At 49.2% G+C, this 23,043-nt stretch overlaps 1 protein-coding gene across 1 annotated transcript in view; it reads left to right on the top strand.

Moving 5' to 3' along the window:
• Positions 1 to 22,744, top strand: part of LOC8025636 (SEC14-like protein 2) — an 80,637-nt gene extending 57,893 nt beyond the window's left edge. Inside the window, exons 10-12 of the mRNA XM_040207657.2 lie at positions 14,428 to 14,534; positions 21,412 to 21,712; positions 21,954 to 22,744. Coding sequence (XP_040063591.1) covers positions 14,428 to 14,534; positions 21,412 to 21,712; positions 21,954 to 22,072 — 527 coding nt within the window. The 3' untranslated portion in view covers positions 22,073 to 22,744. The remainder of the gene's footprint in view (positions 1 to 14,427; positions 14,535 to 21,411; positions 21,713 to 21,953) is intronic.
• Positions 22,745 to 23,043: the final 299 nt, after the last annotated feature.

Here is a 23,043-nt window from a genome sequence, read left to right as displayed (position 1 = left end):
CAGTGAGTGGTTCGTGATACCCCATGCACTGCAAGTTCCTCTTGTCTTCAAGACGCATGAGGCACATTTTGGGATAGTTAGCACACTTACAAGACTCGGGGAGCTGTACTTGTGGCCAAAAATTAGCAACAGTGTGAAACAGATTATTCATTCCTCTGACATCTGCCAAGCGACCAAAAAAGTGTCAAAACCTTCTCAATGCCACTCCAACCAGCGCCCTTCCCAGATCGGCCATGGTCGAAGGTTAGAATTAACATCGTGGGTCCGTTCGACCGTGGAGGCCCCTCCGCCTAACTCTAGTCTCGGACAACGGCCCACAGTTCATTTTAAGGTAATTTGTACACTTCGTGGAATCTCGTGGAATCAAAAATAATCAAATTTTCGTACACTAGCCGCGAGCCAACGGGCAAGTTGAAATATTCAACAGAATGATCATGATGCACGATACGCATTGGGAGAAAAGCAGAAAAAATAGCAACAGTGTGAAACAGATTATTCATTCCTCTGACATCTGCCAAGCGACCAAAAAAGTGTCAAAACCTTCTCAATGCCACTCCAACCAGCGCCCTTCCCAGATCGGTCATGGTCGAAGGCTGGGCACCACGCTGGGCACCACAGACGTCGACGGGTTAGAAAAAGTTAGAAAAAGTTAGAAAAAACGGAGAGGAAAAACGGGGAAGAAAAACGGGAAGTTAGAAAACAACGGGGAGGAAACGAGAAAGGATGAGCCCCCACAGGAAAAACGGGAGAGGGGAAGGTAGGAAGAAAAATGTTGTGGCAAAAAAGACAGAGGTAGAGTGCGAGAAATGCGAAAAATGGGTCGACCTGGAAGAGACACAGTTCAAATGTGAAGAGTGCAATAAGACGGAACAGGAAACGGGACGACCCACGGAGGAAGAAATGAGACGTGAGTGGGAAATGCTGAGAAGCATGATCGAAGAGCTGCGGGTACAAATCACGGAAGAAAGGTTAGAGAGAACAGCAGCAGAGAACAGAATGACGGCAAAACTCGAGGATGAAAGGACACAAAGAGTGGCGGCTGAGACCAGGCTGATGGAGGTACTAAATACAGAGATGAAAGAGAGGAGAAACACACGGGGCGACACTGACTCAATCGGGAGTGTGCAGGCGGCGGTTGATAGAAGAGACGACGGAAACGGGCCCCTACAACGGGATGGTGAGGAGGTCAAGGCGAGGAGAGAAAGTGGCACGGAAAACGGCGCACGCAAGAAGAAAAGCAACAACAAGTCACGAGAGTCAGTCAACAGGGACCAACTAATGCCAAGGGAGAGGCAGGAGAACACCAACACTCCTGAGATGGGGAGAATCGAAACAGAACAGCCCAAGAGAAGTGGCAGTGAGGCCAACGCCGCAGATAAGAGGGAAACGTGGGAAGCGAGCCATACAAGTGACAGGAGAGTATTAGTGGTGGGTGACACAGGAGCATACAAAATGAAGAGAAAGGTACTCAAGGCAGTCGACTATGACAAGCGGGTCTACTTTGCAACTAAACCCGGGGCCCAGCTGAAAGAAACGATGGCTCGGGCGGAAAGGGATCACAGAATATGGCAAGCAGGAACAGGAATGGTTGTCATTGTCACGGGTGTGGAGCTGGGAAGAAAAGAAGAAAAAGAAGAGAAGAGAAGTAGAAGATGGTCGCGAGAAACGACGGGCAGGTGCGGGAGTTCTGACCCGTTGCTTGTTGAAGCCGGCAGCGCTCCGGCTACTGAAGCTTCACAGAAACCGGCCCCGCTCCGGTTCCTGAGACCCCGGCCACGCTCCGGCTTCTGAAGCCTCACCGAAACCGGCCCCGCTCCGGTTCCCGAGAACCCGGCCACGCTCCGGCTTCTTAAGCCTCACCGTAACCGGCCCCGCTCCGGTTCCTGAGAGCCCAGCAACGCACCGGTTCCCGAGAGCCCAGAACGCTACGGTTCCTCAAGCCACGAAGAACCCGGCAACGCTCCGATTCCTGAGACCACGACGAGCCCCGCTACGCTCCTGAAGCCCCGCCACGTCAGGCGTGAGTCGAGCTTTTGTGGGGACTTGACCACGGGGACTCCGGTCTGCTTTGAACTTTTCCTTTTCTTTCTTTATTGTTGATAACTACCTCCTGATTTCCTTTCATTATAATATTACGTATGTACATGCCTCTGTCTCACCTGGTCTTGTCTCAATCATTTCGCGTGTTGGACCGGGCGAACGTGACAATTGTGGCGAGCCTGCCAGGATCCCATTTACCATCAGTTTAATTGAATCACTTCGTCCGGGACACACACGAATTGCTGGAGTCAAGACGACTAGTATGGAGAACGAGAAATTAATGGCGGTGGGAAAGGAGTTGGGTTATCAGGGAGATGAGTTGAAGAAATGGATGGAGGACGAAAAAGCTAGACTACGAGAAGAAAGAGCGTGGGTGCGACAGGAACGCGAGGAGGAATGTGTCCGGTTGGACAAAGAACGCGAAGTTCTGCAACTTCGGTTGGCAGTACAAAGCGCAGGGGCGCCACGTCAGGACGCAATCCAAGGCGTAGGTGAAGGAGAGGCTGCTAACTTGGCCGCGACAACCGGCGAGGCGCGACACTTTAGCCCTCATAAGTTAATTCCTCAGTTCGAAGAAGGAAGGGATGACTTAGATGCATATTTGCTACGCTTTGAACGTACTGCAACGGGAATGGGTTGGCCTCAGCAGAAATGGGCGACGACTCTGAGTTTGTGCCTCACTGGTGAAGCATTGACGGTAGTGGGTCGGTTGTCGCCAGAAGACGCACTGGATTATGCGAGAGTGAAGCTGGCACTGCTTCAAAGGTTTCGCTACACTAAAGAAGGGTATAGAGAACGGTTTAGGGATGCAAAGCCCGAAGAGGGAGAGACGAGGAGACAGTTTGCCGCCCGTCTCGCTGGGTATTTTGACAGGTGGGTTGAGATGGCCAATATTCAACACACGTTTGAAGCCCTCCGTGACAAGGTCTTGGTCGAGCAGTTTCTGCTCACTTGCTCCACCAAGTTGACTATTTTTCTCCGAGAGAGAGAATGCCAAAGCTTGCAAGAGGTTGCGTCAAAGGCGGACCTTTTCCTAGAGGCTCAGGCCCAGCCTACTACGAGTAAGTCGAAAATCGACGAGACGAATAAGCAGTCTAGTGTGGCGTTAGCAGATAAGTCTAAAACAGGAGGGGGCAGGAAAGCTTTGCGTTGCTTTTTATGCAACAAAATTGGGCACAAGGCGGAAAACTGTCATGGACGTCCGCCGGCCTCCAAAGGAATTACTTGCTGGCAATGCGGGAAAATTGGACACCGTGCAGATAGCTGCAGGTCAAAGCCTAACGACAATCATCAGGCGTCATGTCTTTGGACGAAGTCAAGAAACGGAGAGGTGACCGAGCCCGAAGATGGCTTTGTTACCCTCAAGAATGGTGACAAGATTCCGGTTGTCAACTCGGCAGTAGGACATCCTCCCAAGTTTCTAGTGGAGAATCTTCCAGTTGTAGAGGGAGATATGGGTGGCCACAAAATAACTGTCCTCAGGGACACGGGCTGCAACACCGTCGTTGTTCGCCAAAGCTTGGTTCCGAAGGAAGCGTACACGGGAATATTGAGCCCTGTGTTTCTACTGGACAGAACAGTAAGGCACCTTCCCGAGGCCGAGATTATGGTTAGGACACCCTACTACACGGGAAAGTTAATAGCGAAGTGTGTAAACGACCCTCTGTACGATCTGGTGTTGGGAAATGTGCCGCCTGTACGAGATGCCAATGACCCCGATCCAAACTGGAGTTTGAATGTGAAAACGAGGGAAGCTCATATGTTGGCGACAGAGCCAGCCGATGAACAGAAGACCGGGACGGAAGGCGTCCTGGCGAAAGAGACACATGTGGAGTCTCTACAACGCTCTGCTGACGAATCTTTACTCGAACGGGGCGATAAAGAGTTCATGGGCACCGCGGGGGCTGTGCTGACCAAGAAACCTACATGTCGACCCCCGCCATCGCCTCCCGAACTGCGAGTACCTGAGGTGCCACTGCTTCAAACAACTAAAGAGGAGCTCATCCAGGAGCAAAAGAATGACGAAACCCTGAAGAAATGCTTCCACGACGTTGGGAAAGTAACCAAGAAGCACAGGGGCAGAACGAAGTACGAGTTTTTCATTAGGAATGAGCTGTTGTACAGGAGCTGTACATACAGTTCCGGAAGAAAAACCGATCAGTTGGTTCTCCCGAAAAAGTTTCGGCGAACTGTCACCGGGATGGCACATGACGGAATAATGTCAGGCCACCAGGGCGTGAGCAACACAATAGCATTAGTGTCTGAAGAGTTCTTTTGGCCGGGTGTCCAAAGCGACATTAAGAGGTACGTGCGGTCGTGTGACATTTGCCAACGGACGGTCCCCAAAGGGAGAGTAGGCAAGGCCCCCTTAGGTACCATGCCGACGATTGTAACTCCCTTTCAGAGGGTGGCCGTTGACATCATTGGTCCGATTGCTCCCAAATCAGACTCGGGGAACCGATACATCTTAACCATGGTGGATGTGGCTACTCGATACCCCGACGCGGTAGCCTTGAAAACCATCGGAACTCCGGTAGTAGCGGAAGCTTTAGTTGACATGTTTACGCGATACGGCGTACCGAGAGAGGTCCTTAGTGACCGTGGTAGCGCGTTTACTTCAGACCTGATGAAGGAGGTGGGTCGCCTGCTGTCAGTGAGACGCCTTTTGACTACTCCCTATCATCCCATGAGCAACGGGTTGGTAGAGAAATTCAATGGAACTTTAAAGTTGATGCTACGTAGAATGTGTCAGGAGAGGCCCAAGGATTGGGACCGGTACCTGCCAGCGCTGTTGTTCGCTTACCGGGAGGTACCCCAGTCCAGTTTGAGATTCTCTCCATTTGAGTTGTTATATGGGAGAACGGTACGGGGGCCATTAACTATACTGAGAGAAGTGTGGTCCAACGAGGCGTTGAACGAGGAAACAAAAACGTCGTACAGCTACGTCATGGAACTGAGAGACAAACTGGAGGAGACCTGCAAACTGGCACACCAATGCTTGGATGAAGCCAAGGTAAAATACAAGGCGTATTATGATCGGAAGAAAGTCAACCGAGAAATGAAGGTAGGGGATAAAGCACTAATCCTCCTTCCAAGCGACAATAACAAGTTGCTCATGCAATGGAAGGGTCCCTTCATCGTCACGGCACGAAGAAATGAAGTTGATTATGAGCTGGAGATTGCCGGAACGAGAAAAGCCTTCCATGTAAATATGCTCAAAAAATATGAAGAGAGGACCGAAATGGACCCGGCGGCACCGAGGTGCAGCGCGGCAACAGCAACTGACGATGACAACAAAAACGACGAGGAAGACGCCATAGACGATGTCCCGACTCTGTCCCTGACAAGACAACAAAACGGACAAGACGTACTGGTGAATACGGCCCTGAGTACGGGGGAGAAGAAACAAGTTGCGACTTTGATTGGAGAATTCGAAGAAATCTTCTCTGATCTACCCGGAAAAACAAACTTGATTGAGTGCGATCTGAAGCTGACAACTCAGGCACCAGTGCATGTTAAACAGTACCCTCTGCCGATAAAGGTACACGAAACAGTGGAAAAGGAAATAACAGAGATGTTGCGGCTGGGAGTGATCGAGAGATCAACATCACCATTCAACGCGCCTATAGTATTAGTGAAGAAGTCGGATGGGTCCAGCAGATTCTGCATTGACTTTAGGCGGCTAAATGACGTGTTGGTAGCCGATGCCGAGCCCATTCCCAGGGTAGATGTCACGTTTGCTAAAGTGGGATGTAAACGTTTCTTCACAAAGTTAGACTTAGCCAAAGGATATTGGCAGATCCCCATGACAGAATCATCGAAGCATAAAACAGCGTTCTCAGCTTTGAGCGGTCTGTATCATTTCAGATTCATGCCGTTCGGCTTAAAGACAGCTTCCGCGACTTTCACGAAGCTGATGCGGATCCTACTAAGAGACATACCGAATGCACACCACTATATCGATGATGTTCTGGTGGCAACGGACTCGTGGGAGGAGCACATAGATGCACTAAAGGCTATATTCGGAAGGCTGCGCGATGCGGGGATCACAGTCAAGCCAAAAAAGTGTGAAATTGGATTTCACGAAATCAGCTTTCTCGGCCACAGATTAGGATCAGGCCAAGTAGCCCCAAGACAGGAGATCCTGACGAAGATCCAAGAGGCGCAAAGGCCGACAACCAAACGACAGGTCAGGTCCTTCCTGGGTTTGACTGGATTCTACAGGGAATTCATTCCTAACTACGCAGAGGTGGCGGCTCCTCTGACAGTGTTGACCTAAAAGGGAACTCGCAACGAGCTGCAGTGGGACGACGAGTGGGAAAGGGCATTCAAGCGCCTGAAGGAGGAATTGTGTAAACCTCCCATCCTCATGGCTCTCGACCTAGAAAAGGAATTTGTGCTACGTACAGACGCCTCAAGCGTCAGTTTGGGAGCAGTCCTTCTACAGGAAAAAGATAGCGTACTGCACCCTGTCGCGTACGCAAGCAGACGGTTAAGCAAGGCGGATAAGAACTATGCCACGATTGAAAGGGAATGCCTGGCACTAGTTTGGGCCGTTGAAAAGTTTGCACTATATTTATATGGCAAGCATTTCCGAGTGCAAACTGACCACCAGCCGTTGGAATACTTAAATAAGGCTAAACACACCAATAGTCGAGTCATGCGATGGAGCATGAAGATGCAAGACTATAGCTTTCACGTCGAATACATTAAGGGGAAGGATAATGTAGGTGCAGACTACTTAAGTCGGATGTAAATAAGGAATTTAGACATAGAATGCCCTCGTGCCTATTTTTTTTTTCTTGCTCGATAGCGCATGGGGTAATACGGGGATCGAGTTACTGCATGGTTTCGAAGTGCAAACATGGTTCTTTTTTTTTGAGGGGGGAAAAGGGACGCAATTTAATGTGAATTGAGTTTTATTTCGAAGTTCTTCACGCATGATTTTTTTTTGGTACTTTGCGCGCGAGCGTGAAATGAAGGAGCTGTGTTACATCGGGAACGGTCAAGAGTGTAGACTGGTGCTGCGCGTGCGAGTGCTACGAGAACGAATACGGTCTTTGCCAAGGCTCGAGATCGCCCAGGCCAAGAGTGAGTGCTGCGCAAGTGCCGGCAGGAATTACCGTCAGTCCGAGACTTTACCAATGGACTTCAAGATTGACGGTGTAGAAGAAGTTCAACGATGAACTTCTCAAAGTTGGGGGGCATTGTCACGGGTGTGGAGCTGGGAAGAAAAGAAGAAAAAGAAGAGAAGAGAGGAAGAAGATGATCGCGAGAAACGACGGGCAGGTGCGGGAGTTCTGACCCGTTGCTTGTTGAAGCCGGCAGCGCTCCGGCTACTGAAGCTTCACAGAAACCGGCCCCGCTCCGGTTCCTGAGACCCCGGCCACGCTCCGGCTTCTGAAGCCTCACCGAAACCGGCCCCGCTCCGGTTCCCGAGAACCCGGCCACGCTCCGGCTTCTTAAGCCTCACCGTAACCGGCCCCGCTCCGGTTCCTGAGAGCCCAGCAACGCACCGGTTCCCGAGAGCCCAGAACGCTACGGTTCCTCAAGCCACGAAGAACCCGGCAACGCTCCGATTCCTGAGACCACGACGAGCCCCGCTACGCTCCTGAAGCCCCGCCACGTCAGGCGTGAGTCGAGCTTTTGTGGGGACTTGACCACGGGGACTCCGGTCTGCTTTGAACTTTTCCTTTTCTTTCTTTATTGTTGATAACTACCTCCTGATTTCCTTTCATTATAATATTACGTATGTACATGCCTCTGTCTCACCTGGTCTTGTCTCAATCATTTCGCGTGTTGGACCGGGCGAACGTGACAGTCATCCATGCAGGGAGTATGGATATGCGGGGAGAAGTGACGGCACAGAGTGCCATAAATGAACTGGAAGAACAACTGAAGAGGTGGGTTCAGATGGCACCGGAACATCAGTATGTGGTATGTGCAGCTCCAGTAGAAAGTAGTGTAGGCCCAACAAAAGAAAAAAGCATACAAATGAACACGCTCACGAAAGAAATGACACAGCGGTTGGGCCCTAGAGTGGAGTTTGTGGATGTCAATATACCTGCTGGTGAGGACCAGGGAGACACTCACAATGGTGAGGGAGCAGAAGAGATGGGACGAAGCCTAGGCATCAAGATTGAGGCTTTTTTAGGCTCAATGCCAGTCAACAAGGGTATGGCATCACAAACAAGGACGCAGGGAAGAAATATCAGGAAACAAGGATGGCACCACCGGTTGCAGAAGATCGAGGAACAGCTCCAACGGATGCACCAGCAACAGGGGAGACAATATTGAGAGGGCACAGGGGAAAGGCGAAGGGCATGGCAGTGAGAGGAGAAAAGCTACAAGAGGCACACGGACAAAACCCAAGACGAACCATGCGGGAAAAAAGAAAACACAACGACTCGGAGAATACGTCCCCCATATTACAAGAGGAAAAAAAGTTAGCTAGTGAGGAGTTGACAGATGCGGACAGCTGGATGGACGGGGCGGGGGTGGAAAATCCACAACCAAAGGAAACGGTAGAGATAAGGATGCAGCCAAAAAAGGCAAGAAAGAGAACACGCAGGGGACAGAGGAGAACGCAACAAACTCTGGCTTTCCTGAACATGCAAGGAGGGAGAAAAGCAGCGAAATGGGAGGAGCTGTACGCTTCAATGGAAGAGGATAGTCTTGTAGGGGTGGGACTGGTGGAAACCCACCTGAGGAATTCGGAAGTACCACCAGCACATGAGAAATTCACTTGGCAGGGCCAGAACAGAAGAGGTGGGGAGCGAAAAGGGGGAGGTGTGGGCTTTCTGGGGACGGCTACAGGCGAATGGGAAAGGCAAAGGGAAAGCTGTGTGGAGCACCTGTGGATGACAGGGAAGATAGGGAAGAAGAAGGTGGCAATCGGAATAGTGTACCTCTGGACTGGAAACAAATCCGAGGAAGCAAACAAGGCACAACTGGCCTGTCTACAGAAGGACGTGGAAGAACTGAACTTACCCATCATCATACTTGGAGACTTCAACGCGCATATAGAGGAACTGGATGAGAGGACAGATAAGATGGGCCGGGAACTCCTATGCTGGATGGAAAAAATGGGACGTGATGGTGAACGGGACAGAAAAAAGTAAAGGGAAGATCACATGGGCAGTTCGAGAACGTTCCTCATGCATAGACTACTGTCTCATGTCTCCAACTTTATATGAAAACCTAACAGAGATGACAATAGACGAGACTGGCGGAGCGAGTCTTGGAAGTGATCACCGCCGACTGACATTGGAGTTTGGGGCAACCAAATTAAGACAGTCACCGATGCCAAGGACACCCAAGGGGCTAACCAGTAGGGAAATGGAGAGAGTGGTGGAGGAGCTGGAAAAGGAGGCGGAGGATGAACCCATACGACAGTACACAGACGTGGTGAGTTGGATGTGCAAGTGGATTACAAAGGTCAAGGGAATAAGGAGTGGACACCGAAAACGGAGACAAAGGAGAAAGAGATGGTGGGACACAGAAGTGGAAGAGGCAAGAAACCGGAGGAGAGCAGCATCCAGGAAGCACAGTGAAGCAGTCAAAATGAAGGCACAGAGAGAGGATATTCTCAAACCATGGGAAGAATACCAGGAAAAAAAGATTGAGTTCTCGACTATGGTGCAAAGAAAGCTGAAGAAGGTGGACAGACAACTGCTTGAGGAATTGCGAAGCAGTGGCAGAGATGCCCCAAGAAAGTTCTGGCAACATGTCAGGGCCGAAGAGAGATGGGCAGAGCCTAACCCGACAACAATAAGGGATGCCACAAGCGGAGTAGTCCTGACTGGACAGGAATGTATCCGGCACATCGCTCTGGCAATGACGGAGAGCTTCGAACAACCAGATGCAGTAAGACAGAGTGACCCCCGGAGGGACAGCACGAGAAGTACCCAACAGCGCCGAGCTATATCCCAGGGCGAGTTGAACAGGGCCATGTAACGCATGGATGGTCATACGGCAACGGGTCTAGATGACATTCCAGCAGGCCTTCTGAAGAAAATGGGAGGAAAGTCCAGGGAACGGCTCCGAGAGGGTCTCTCCTGTGTGATGGAAACAGGTGACATACCGGAGGACTGGAAAAGATCCCGGATCAGGATGCTATACAAGGGGAAAGGAGACAAGCTCATCCTGAAAAACCACCGTCCGATAACAGTGACCTCGGTGCTCTACCGGATTTTCATGCATGTACTGAAGGAGCGCCTACAGAGCTGGGCTGAGCATGAGGGCATACTCGGGGAACTCCAAAACGGATTTCGCAAGGGAAGGAGGTTGGAGGACAACCTGTTCATAATCACTCAGGCTATGGAGATCGCCAACCACGAGCAGAGGTCCCTATACCTCGGTTTCTTGGACATCTCCAAGGCTTATGACTCTGTGAACCATTCGCTGCTCTGGAGGGTATTGGAGGAGTTGGGAATACCGGTGGAATGGAGGGACCTGCTCCAACAGATATACAGAGACAACAACGTAGTGGTTCAGTGGGGGGCAGAGTTCACCGAGCCCATAAAGGCCACAAAAGGACTAAGACAGGGGTGCCCGCTTTCACCACTTCTGTTTATGTTGTACATTGCAGGACTGGAGAGAGCACTGGAGGACAGTCGCTTGGGTTTCAGGATGTGCTACGGTGAAGAGGGGAGGCAAGTGGATCAGAGGATCCCTGCCTTGATTTATGCAGATGACGTGGTACTTATGGCGGGGTCCTTGGAGGAACTTCAGGAATTACTGGACATCTGTGGAAAAGAGGGAACCACCCTGGGGCTAACGTTCAACCCCAGCAAGTCTGGAGTCCTTGGGGCGGGGGTGGAGCAACAGGAAACAGAGGATGCCTCTACGCAGCTGTCGCAGAGAGTGAACACCCAGGGCCAAGAGATAGAGTGGAGGACCGAATATAAGTACCTGGGAGTGACGCTGCAGTCGGGACAAAAGTACCTCGAACAACATGAGGCCGAGCTGCGGACCACGGCGAACAAACGCAAGGGCTACCTGGGATGCAGGGGAATGTGGAGTTTCAGCCGATACGAGACGGTGCGGGCACTCTGGAAAATGGTGGCGGTGCCGGGTTTGACCTTTGCCAATGCCGTACTGTGCCTGTCGGCACGTACACGAGAACATCTGGAAGTGAGGCAGCGAGAGGTGGGTCGCCTGGCGCTGGGAACACATCGAAACACCACCAGTGAGTACGTCCAGGGCGACATGGGTTGGTCCTGCTTTGAGGCCCGTGAGGCCAGCAGCAAACTGATTTTCGAGCGGCGGCTTTGCACTTTGCCGGAACAACGATGGGCTCGCCAGGTGTTCAAGTACATCCACCTTCGAAGCATCAACACCCGGTGGGTAAGGAGAGTGAACAAGCTCACGGAGCGATATGACGTGCCACGGGTGCTGCTGTGCGAGGTCGAATCTCCGGGGACGGCGAAACAGGTGCGGGAACGCGTGAAGGAGACAGAAACGACCAGATGGGTCGCCGCGGTAGGCGCGCGGCCGTCCCTCGCCGTCTACGGTGCGGAAAAGAAGAGCATTGTGGGCGTGGATTTCGTCGACAACTCGAGGGGCAGTGGGCTGCTGTGTGAGGCACGAAGTGGAGTGTTGAGGACACGCCACCTGAGGTCCAAGTACACGCCGGGGATGGACGGTACATGCCAGCTATGTGGCCAGCAGGAGGAGACAGCTGAACATATCATACTGGAGTGCCGAGAGCTGAGACCGCTGATGCCACCAGATCTGGTGGATTATGCGGTTGCACTGGGTCTGAAAAGGTTGGACTTGGGACCGACACCATCGACAGGGCAGGGGCAGACGACGCAGACGACGTGCATCAATGAAGTGGGAAGTCGAGACCATGGTGGCCAGCGCAGTCAGCGGGGGGATGTCGGCGGCGTCGGCGGCCTCGGGGTGGTTGAAATCGCAAAGCGAAGACTGGAGGACTGGTGGGGGAAAACTGTGAGGAGGGTGGGGGGCAATGGCAATCAAATTTAGTTTTTTTTTTTTTTCTTTTTGGCTAGATCCAGTTTTGTTAAAACTGTGATCGCCCGATACAAAGGGTTAAGCCACCATATCCATATCCATATCCATATCCATATCCATATCCATATCTGGCATGGCCAACACAAGGTTACCAAATTCCGCTACGTTACCTCTATTAACGAACACCCGGCAGAGCCACATCCGTGGCGCACATCTCCAGCTCGTGATGGGCCTTCAACATTTCCAATTCAACAGGATTTGTGCCCGTATCCTAGCAGGACGCTCATGCTGACTGACCAGAGCGACCACGACGAAAACATAGACGTCCAGTGCTATTCGCTGACTATGTCACAAGATATGCCACTTTGTTGAATGACTTATAACGTGAACAATTTTATTCTTGTCACTTTTTGTTGTTGCTTTTTTTGTTTAATTACTTTCGTTGTCCTTTCTTTCTTCCCTATTTTCTTCTTTCATTTGGTATAATGCATCGGATATGTAAAAAATGGGGGGATGGTAGCGACGGGTAAGATGGGCGGAATGGTGGGGATGTGGGGATGGCAGAGGGGGGCGGAGAATATTGTGTCTTCAATGTAATATTTTCATATATTGTCACGAATGACAATTGATGAGGCGACGAAAACTGAAGCAAACTACACGTTCAATGGGGCGAACAGGTGCTCAAAACAAAATAGAAAAAGTCTCGCGTCGCACGCGTCGGTGGCAGCGAAACAGCAGGATTGAACGCTGGGGCCAGTCTGACACTTGCTCGCCATGCGAAGCCCCTTATATCCACGCGTGGGCTTCTGGAAGAATCGGCGTAGAAAGTTCGGCGAGTAGAACATTCTAACCTCGAACGAGCAGCAGGGTTCCCGAATTTAGGAGAACTCAAAATTTACAGAAACAATAATAAAAAAAAACTGCGTCATCTCCCAGGCATCGAACCTCGACCCCTTTGCGAAGGAGCCAAGGAAAAAAACCATTCGCTTGTTCGGCGACGAGTGTGGAAACAAACGAATCACTTTTTCGTCTTCTAAACTCTGTTTCCTTTATGCTTGCTTTGTTATCTTCAGATTTGAACGTACCGCCGTGCGGTAGTGCATCACTACTGCCTGGTGCACGTTAAAGACCCCAGGCTAGCGGTGGTACTGCACTGGCTAAATTGCTCATCTACAGCTGAGAGACGAGACGCCCACTGAGGCAAACTAACTTCCGGCTGTATAAACATGCACACAACAATTTGCTTTCTTTTCACCTTTAAATAAAGAGTCGTTGCCGGTGTGCGTTGTGTTTACAATAGCGAACCCAACACTCACCGACAGCGTTCTGGTTATAGAAATGCGACTAACGTCGTTTTTGTTTTTCGACAGATCCGCACGCTACGTTCGCCATTTACTACTTTCCACGGTTTTGGTATCTAAAAACTAGACACGTAACTTCCAAAAAAAGGTATATAAGAGGGAGGTTGTTTTGGGGGTGTATCTTTTCGAAAATTCAGGGGTGTTTACAGCGGTTTACGTTTACCAACAATTTTGCTCTTTTTGGTATTTCTCTTCGATGTTAGACAAAAATTCCAAGTTTACCGAGGTTTATATTGAGCAAAACAAGACACTGATGCGGGCTTCCCCAACCACCAGGAAAGATTCCCGGCCCCGAATACTTGAAAAACATACCGCTACCAATAAAAAAAATGAAACAAGTATATCCAGATTAAGAATAATAGAACGTACACTGCACGAAACTGTTAACGCTAACTATACATCACTGATGTCGTTATTTTTTTTACTCTTAGTATTAAAAGGCTGTCGTGAAGACTTCTAATGTAACCAAAGCGGAATAAGTATGAGGTTCGCCATTACCGTGTTCAAGTAATATTTGAAGGGAAATGCCGACGTTTTGTTCGCGCTAACGGTCTCGCACAATCACATGTGACGGTCGTCAACGGGAACTCCGGTGACTTCTATGAGCCGACATACGGCGACGATGGTACGGGTCTATATAGTACTTGAGTTAAAAAGATACCCTAAGCTATCCCAATGGCTCGTGCACAAGCCACATTCGATTTCTTTCTGATTGGGCCTCATAGAGAATTCCTAGACCTTGCTCATGTAGTAAGAACTCATTGTGCGACCACGACGTGGTACGCAAAGTGCTCGTGCTGCAGGCTACTGTCCTTACAGTAGCCTGCAGCGACACAGCAGGCTACTGTAAGGAAAAGCATTGTTATCGCAAGCTCGCGTTGGCCCTTAGAAGCATGCTTTCAAGCGCTCCAGTGGCCGTATCGTGCCACCACGCCGACGGCCTAACTTAGCGCCGTAAAAACTGCCGGGGACTAGAGATAAAGCGTGTCCGATCGCGGCACAGTTAAAGAAAACCCTGGGTGTTCTGTTTTTTCTGTCTCTCTTGCAGAAGACTGGCAACCGGTGATTTTGGAATACATTGACCCCAACCAGCTGCCCGTGCACTGGGGAGGACAACTCCGTGGTGCGGACGGCGACCCAAAATGTTCCGACATTGTACGTCCTGCTGCTTGCTACCGCAATATGCACTCAAGCAAACACCTTTAAAAAAAAGCAGTCACGCCAAGTTTTATTGCCAAAGTCTTCAATACACCTTTTTCAAAAGTCTGTGCCATCCAGTAGCGGCTACTCCAATTATTCGAGTCCGACATTGTTTGGTCCCATGTATACTCTGTGCATGCATTGGGCACGAGGACTATGTCGGCGTTCAGCGTCAACTCCATTCAGCTCGGATCGAGAACGAGCTGCGTCAGCGTTCAGACAGAACTCGAGTCCAATGACACAAGCTTCATGCTTGATGGGGTTTTAAAAAGGGTCTATTAATGCTCGAGATAAAAGAGAACATAGTTAGTAATTTGCCATGGTTGTTGCCCTTTGCGTGTGTCTGCACCAACTTGGCCTCCCACACGCAATTTGACAACTTTCCAGACTAAAACATTAAGCGTCATTCTTTCGCATTCGCGAGACAAACCCCCAAAAAGCAAACTAAAAGAATTTTTGTTTTGCCGGCAATTTTTATTGTTAATATAAGGGATTTCTTGCGCCCAGCCACCGATAACCTCAAAGTGTAGCGTAACTTTAAATATTTTTTACAGCTAGTTACCGCAAACAAATCGTTAGGTCGTGACTGACCGTCAAGCTTGAAACTCCGAGCTTGTTGAACAGATGTCATAAAACACGTTGTAGCTGAGAAAATACGGGCGCCGGTTGCACAGGCGGCTTCGTGTTTTTAATGAGATGATACTCCTACGAGGGATAAACTATTTAACGAGGGCCGGAATTCAGAGCAAAAGTTAAAGAGGGGAGTAAATCTTCTAAGCTAGGTGGCGCAAGCTGCCGCCCGGCACGAAAGGTATATATAGCCACGACTATCCGTACATCCATTAATCCAGGTCGTCTCAATCGGTTGACTTGAGGTCCGTTTTTACGCACAGATTACGAGCACGTTTGCTTATCCTGCTGTCTACGCGAAAACATATCGGATGGAAAGCAAGCTGCGCATACCGAAACATGCAAAAACCTTTTGATTGCAAAATGTGATCCCAGTTTAGTTACTGAACCAGTGACATATCATAATCGCTTTCACAGTGCAAAATTACGCCTATGTAGTGGAAAAGTGTTTTCTGAACTTTGTCATTCTCAATGACATATCAGTTAGTTTAGGGAAATCGTCCGCACTCCAACCGTGTTCTTCGTTAATACTTTTTGAGAACCCTACACTACAAATATTGCCATACTTAGTTTCACCCTAAGTGAGAGCGGAGCCAGGGCTAAGAGACAAAAGGAAAAATTAAGGAGCACGAAAGGTGCAGCGTCATGACCTTTGACGTTTTTTTTCGTACGTTACGTCTGGCTCATTCAATCAAATACGAAAAGGGCCGGGTGACCCCGATGCTTTGGTGTCTGTGTTGGCGTTTGTGTTTCCTCTAGGCTATGGCAACGCTCTGACTTAGGGTAAAGGGAAATATAGTTGGAAGCTCTGTATATTGTGATCATCCGATAAGAAAGCAATCAATAAATGTGTGCGGCATTCGGGACATAGGACAGAGTTCTATGTTCTACGGGAAGTCCCTATACTTTGTTGGACCCTAAGTCCGAACGTAGCCACCACTACGAGCTGATGGGACAAATCACACAGCGTAAAAAAAACAGCAACATTGTGACCATTGAGTGCCCGTATGGGTTTTATCTAGGGCTGGGCGTCGATTAAAAGTTTTAACCCGATTAATCGCCACCCTTTAATCGATTAATTAATCGATTAATCGGTCTCGTTTATTTCATTGCAAAATATTAAAAAGGTCTTTTTTTTTTTGCTGAATCTGTGATAAACGGTGCAATGTACAACTTAGATTATGAATTAATCTCGATATGTAGTTAAGAAGAGTATCAGAGACCTTTCGCTAAATATTACTTTTGCCGCGTGAGGCAAAGATGTTCGTTGATATTCTCTAGAAAGAGCGGCTTCCTTTCATTGTTCACAATAATCTCTACTGCGCTAAACAGACACTCGAACTACGTTGAAATGGCCGGGGACATGCGTAACCTCTGTACTTAATCGGATGCTATAAAAATATCGTCCCTGTACAGTTTACTTTGTTCTAAAATTTGACCTAAAGGTCACCCTTCGTACAGGCGTATTCGTCCACGTCTGTGTTATGGAAGTGTTTAATTTTGAGTTTTTTTTGGTTCGTCTAAATTTTACCGATTAACCAGTTAAAAAATTTAATCGCGATTAAAGCATTAATCGATTAATCGGTAGGTTAATCGATCATTTGCCCAGCCCTAGTTTTATCATCGATGAACAAGTCAAGAACGGGGAATGTTATGTGACGGGCTTTCGACACTGGTAGGATTAATCGGCTCGTAGCGTCGGAATCGTCCGGACGTAAGGTAGAACGAAGTATCGAAAAATGTTTTCTTGGGTGCTAGATAATTCGAGATAGAAGAGACGTTTAGCAAACCGTTACCGTACTACCGTTATCGTACTACCGTTACCGTGGGCCCAACTGCGCATGCGTGGCTCGTACCAGCGTCACGCGCCTGAAACGAGTTGTCGTGGTCACCTTACCGTTGGCCTTACTAGAGTGTACTAGACGGGACAAGTAAGGCCACCGGGGTGCTATTTAGGTACCTCCGCATGTAGAAAAAACCGGCTAATCCAAGCCACTTAGGTCGTAGCGCCCGAGAGGGCGCTACAAGCGAAGTGGTTTGGATTAGCCGTTTTTTTTTTTTTTTTTTTAATGAAAAACCCGTTTTGTTCCAAGCCCAAGCTCGAGCGGCACACTGGTCAGGGGCATAAAAACAATAGAACGGCGGACTATATCTTTATACAACCTAGACGTCAGTCGTCACGTACATAAAGTCACCGCGACCTGACTTGTTGTCACAACGCCATGCGACATCAGGACGACGCCTTGACGTCAACGGCGTCATCGACGGTGGCAACGCGCGTTACACGACATCAAGACTGCATTCTGACGTCATATTGCGTTGACAACGACGACGATGTCAACGTTGACGTTGACGATGACGACGACAACGTCACGGAACGTCAAGATGACGGCGTCCTTGTCAGTGCGACGTCATAAGGACGCCTGGTGTCAGTTCGTCGACGTCGGTGTCGACATGACGCAACTCGACTTCACGAAGACGTCCCGACAATTTTAGGAGGTCGACGTTGACATTACACGCCGTCAAGGCTTGGTCGTGATGTTGACGTTCACGATGACGTCAGGACGACGTTAACGTGACGTCATAGCGATGTTTGACTTTGCGTGGGGCGTCGACGTCAACGTCGGAATCGACGACCATGTTCACGTCGTCCTCGATGTGGCGCGCGAAGTCATGACCACGTTACAACGGCGACTTGATAACACGTAACGGCGTCGTCCTCAGCGCAACGTGATGTCACGACCGCGTCACAACGGCGACTTGATGTCGCGTAACGGTGTCGTCCTCAACGCGACGTCACGACCGCGTTACAACGCCGACTTGATGTCGCCAAACGGCGTCGTCCTCGATGCGACGCGATGTCACGACGGCCTTACGACAGCATCTTGGCATCCCGCAACGTCGTCGACGATGACGTCGCGGCGTCGTCGTGTCGTGGTGCTTTGACCTTACCTCTGACCTCAAAATAATAAAAAATACAATATAGACGCTTTGCAGCAGCTGTGCATGGACGCCGCCATACCTGACCCATAGAGTTATTACAATAAACGCTAGAGGCTCAGCTGGCGCTAGTGTCTATGGGACTTCCGGTTGCAAATTGAAGCAGACAGCATGCAGTCTACTTTTCCAGTCTTCCTGTGTATTCCTATGGGAAAACGCGCGTGAATTTTGTCTCGTCGCCGGAAAACAACATTAATAACTTTTGTTATTTCGGTTGTACCGGGTAGTATGTACCTTTATTAATATTGCGTAAGTGTAATTGCTTTAGTTACAGCATTTTTCCTTTACCACTGAACGATGTTAAACTTCGCTATATTTCAGGCCCAAACCTCTGTTCCATGGCAGGTATGTAGAAACGAGCGACGATTCTAAGTAAAATAACGATCGAAAGGAATGTAGAGTGTGTTCAAAGTTCGCCAGCATTCCGCTGGTGCTTATTTATTGCTAATATGCCTGTCCTCTCACTATATGAAAATGACCCCGTCGTGCATCTCTACGAGCGGTTAAAAAAAAAACGTTCGAAACGTAAAAAATAAAGTACGTGGGCTACGAAAGGTGTGTTTTCTTGTTATTTCCTATGTTGGGCAGTTTTTATCGCGCACCTGTGCTCTGGCTTCCCCCTATTTGCAAAGATTTGGAGCGTGCGGGTGATGACTTGAACACAGAACAAGCATCTTCGCACATATTCATGAGCAGAAAGAATAAAGCGGTACTTATTTATTGCAAATCGGACTATATTACGTGACTTTCAACTTATTTTGATCGTCTGCAAGCACAAGGAGTTACTTACCCAATGTTACTGCGTAGTTCTTGCCGTCTCTCTTGGTTTTCCACATGTCGTTCGTTCGTTTGGCACGTATATTCCCCATGCTGGAAAGCGTCGACGCCGTGTTCGCGCTAACAGTGTCCGACAGTGCACATAAATACACGTACGAAGCGGTTTTAACACCGTTTTTAATGCCGCAAATTTCAAATAAAAGTGCTGTAACTGACCAATTATTTCGTCTGCGTGACTGAGAAATGTTCCAATGTGCCTAGTACGTACAAATTATTCGTGATATTTGCTCTTATAATCGAGCGCAGAGAGAAAATGCACTCGCTTTTTCCCATAGAAATGCATTACCGGAAGTCAATTTCTGACTGCATGCTGTCTGCTTCAATTTGCAACAGCACACTAGCGCCAGCTGAGCCTAGCGTTTATTGTAATAACTCTATGACCTGACCTTCAGTTTTTGTTTCCTTTTATTCTGTTTATTTCACTTCATCATTACCATAGCAGGCCAGGTTATTGACATATTATATTCAACTGTGTCCTTTTCTAAAGCATCGGCCTTTGTAGAGGATCGTCAACTACCGTTTTAGTTGCTCGGCATCTTGGTAAGACAAGAGAAGGTCAGCAATGGCGGCTGTAATTTGGCGCGTGTGTAAAGCGTCTATTAGCGCCGAGATTAAAGCCCCTCGATGTGTTTGCGTTTGTCTTGCAAGTAGCGTCAAATGCGCGAGTGCACGAGGCCCATGTCTCGAGCGGCCCTTGGAAGCAAATGGCGGCGCAGCACTGAAATGAGCGGGCCTTGGAAGCGAAGGGCCGCGGAGCACCCGCTCATGGCACGTGTCTCGCGCGCTTTCACAACAATTGTTGGCGGTACTTGTAAAAAACGCTTTTATCAAGGGGCTTTAGCCGAGATGTTTCGGTTGCGACCTCTTATGGTTTCCATCCGTGACTTCACGACTGGGATTTGCCTCGCCGTGACGTCACCAGTTGTTATCCTGGCTACTTACCATCAGGTGCGACGACGAGTTCGGTGGTGTGTTTGAAAAGCACAGTGGAAGCTATAAAAGCCATCGCAATCCGAAACTAACACCGTCAAAGTTGACAATCTGACAATGCTCATATGCCCATGGTTTGGCCAATCGTGTAAAGCTGACCGCAGCGACGCTTTTGGTCGCGCACATCGCTAATAGCCCTTAAGGGGCTATATTCCCCATATGATCTTGACCTGTGTCGTTGCTTTATCGCAGCGAAGGTGGCGCTGCGATCAAAGTGGCTTGGTTCCACCCCGTGGTTCCACCTGGTCGCTTTCCACATTTTGAGGTGCAACTGCTCGTACCTTCTAGTACACTCTACCCTGGGTTCTGCAGAGCGAGCTTTCGATCCACGTGCTCCAAGCTGGTGTGCGCCCAGTGACTTTAGCGTGCGCTAGCCCACTCGGCCACCGATCCCCCTTGCTGACGGCGAGCTTCAACAGTTCTTTTGCAACGTGCATTCCGCACCATCAAGATTGTTCGTCGTAGAAGGCTATTAATATGAGCTGGTTCGCAGCATGCGTTTTTAAAAGCGTCTTCCAATATGAAATACCCGTTATAGTGTTGTTTTTGTGCGCCATAAAGTGGGAGCAAGGCGCGTTATTATAATAGTCATTAAACGCATATATTCAAGACGAAATTACTTTTAAAAGTAATCTGCCTCAGAACAAAACACTTCTCTTAATTTTGACAACATGGATTGAGGGACTCCTGTTGGGTAAAGTTGTGTCTACCCGCTGCTAGTGGCCACAAAATACGGTGAGCTCGCGTAACTAGGGCATTTCACTCGTGCAGGAAGCCTAGCTGACTTCATTTTTCATTTCATTTTAGCGGCAAGCACGGTACCGGTGCACTCCACTCTGGGGCAGCTTTTCATGACATATCAGAAGAAATAAAGAGGGCACACGAGTAAATTTGTTCGGTGCCCAGGGTTTGCGAGCTCAAGTACGCCCACAGCTTTGACTGCATTGTCAAGAAACGCTATCCCTGAGTATCAGGAGCCAGGTTATGCCGATCCTTAGTTGTATCATTATCCCACGTTATTGGTCCACCATTTGTATAAATTTATTGACTGCCGCCAAACTTTGTGAACAGTCGAGCTCCGGTACAGCGGTAGGAATCACCGGCATGCTGAAATCAAATTTTTCAGGATTTGAACGCTACGTGGTGACGCATGCGCAGTCTGGCCCACGGTAACAGTAGTACGTGAATGGTCTGCTAAAAGTTCCTATTGCGAATAAAACCCGACGTTCAGTTAAATGCTCTTAACACAACTATGAAAAAAATAGCTTAAAGGTAATATAGCTACCTCTGGGAAACAACATCGGTGATGCTTGATAGCACCCCTGATGGGCGTACAAGGGACACGGAGGAGAGAGCTCAGGGGCATTGCCCGCAGGTCCGCCCCGGGGGAGAGGTGCCATGCGATCTTTACGCGGTGCACAGTCCGGGCCTGTGGACCGAGCCCGGCGCCAAGCAGTGTAGCCTTACCCGGGGAGCCGTCCTTGAGGTACCCGTGACCGTGGAGCGAGCAGGCGCAGTCCTGGACTGGTGTTTCCAGAGCAAGTCGAACGACCTGTGCTTCGGACTGTCTTTCCGGAGCGGCGGTCAGTCGAGCAGCGAAGTGCTGCCTTTGAGGAAGGTCAACTGCACCATGTTTCCCGAGAGCGGCCAGCTCGAGTGCCAGGAGCCAGGAACATGTAAGCTACCTTCTGTTTCCCCGCTGCAGTGTGGATCTGCATCACAACGCTGCGGGGCTTTCGTGCTTCAGCCCGGACTTCCGTTCTTTTAAGCGTCTGAAAGTGCACACGAAATCACTGTTTCTTTCGAATTCTTGTCGCCGTTGTCGCAGATGACTGCCGTGCTCTAAACAAAAAACAGAAAAAAAAACAGCTCTCATAATTTACTGACCCACCTAACAACTCTTTTTTTTTTTTTCAGACATACTCAAGTTCGACAACAGTTCTAGCTGGTTCGCCAATAAGGAGTTCTGCTACACTGTCAGTGTCAAGGACCAGAAAGACAAACTCAATAGCGGGTCTGCGGAGATCCAGTGTTGATTGGTTGCGGATGTCCACTGTGCGGGAATGCGGCCCAACGCCCCCTAAACTCTGTTTCCTCTTACGATGAAGTCTAGCGGACGCTGCGAGCTATCCCAGCCAATCCAGCTCTGTGAAGCCCTCACTAAAGTCACGTGACATTAAGACAGTACTGGATTGGCTCCGATGGCTTGTAGTCTCCGCTGCGGTTCATCGTAAGGTGAAAAGGAATTCAAGTACAAGGCCTTTGCACTGTGTACCCTACAGATAATCAACAAATCATCATCTGCCCGGACACAGCTAGGTATTGGACCTCACAGTCAAGGTGTGAGATATTGGCCGCGCCCGCCGTTATCGAACGTCATGGGGAGTGGAAGTAGGCCTTGTGAGTACCTAGGTAGTGTTGAGCGGAACCGGATGGGAACTGCCCGATTTTGCGGGACCGGGTCAGGGGAGAGACAAGGCTCAAATCAACCAGAGATGACCACTGCGCCTTGCGGTTATGTGCAACGCAATTGCCCTGGGTCTGCGAGCGGGGTGAAGTCAATGGTCGTAACGAGGACTGCTACAGTAAGATATGTATGCGAAGCTAGTTTTACAGGGATTCGCTTCCGACTAGAAACATAAGTAATTCCAGATTATGCTTCTACCCAGTGATTGGTGCGTATTAAAAATTATAATATCAAGAACGTTTTTGATGTCTTTTCTTTAGTCAAATTTACTGGTGTATTTCTTATTCAAGAGTTTTAGCATATCGCGATTTCGTAGAACTATACTTGAAACTGGAACTTGCCGGTGCCACTCTGAGGCGTGCTTTGGAAAGAGCTTACAAATTTACTTTTCATTTTAAAAAAAATCGTGTAAATTTACTTGTACTCCAAACGATAGACGGGGCGTCAAATGTAATTTCCTGTTTGCAGTTTTTGATGCCCCTTTCGTTGATGGTATCAACCAAGATTGCTAATGAAATCAACAACATGCAAGCTAACGCT

The sequence above is a fragment of the Ixodes scapularis genome, unplaced genomic scaffold (genome assembly GCF_016920785.2).
Source record: "Ixodes scapularis isolate PalLabHiFi unplaced genomic scaffold, ASM1692078v2 ptg002725l_1__unscaffolded, whole genome shotgun sequence".
Lineage (NCBI taxonomy): Eukaryota > Metazoa > Arthropoda > Arachnida > Ixodida > Ixodidae > Ixodes > Ixodes scapularis.
The sequence above is the reverse complement of the archived record's forward strand: the minus strand, read 5'-3'. Positions and strand labels throughout refer to the sequence as shown.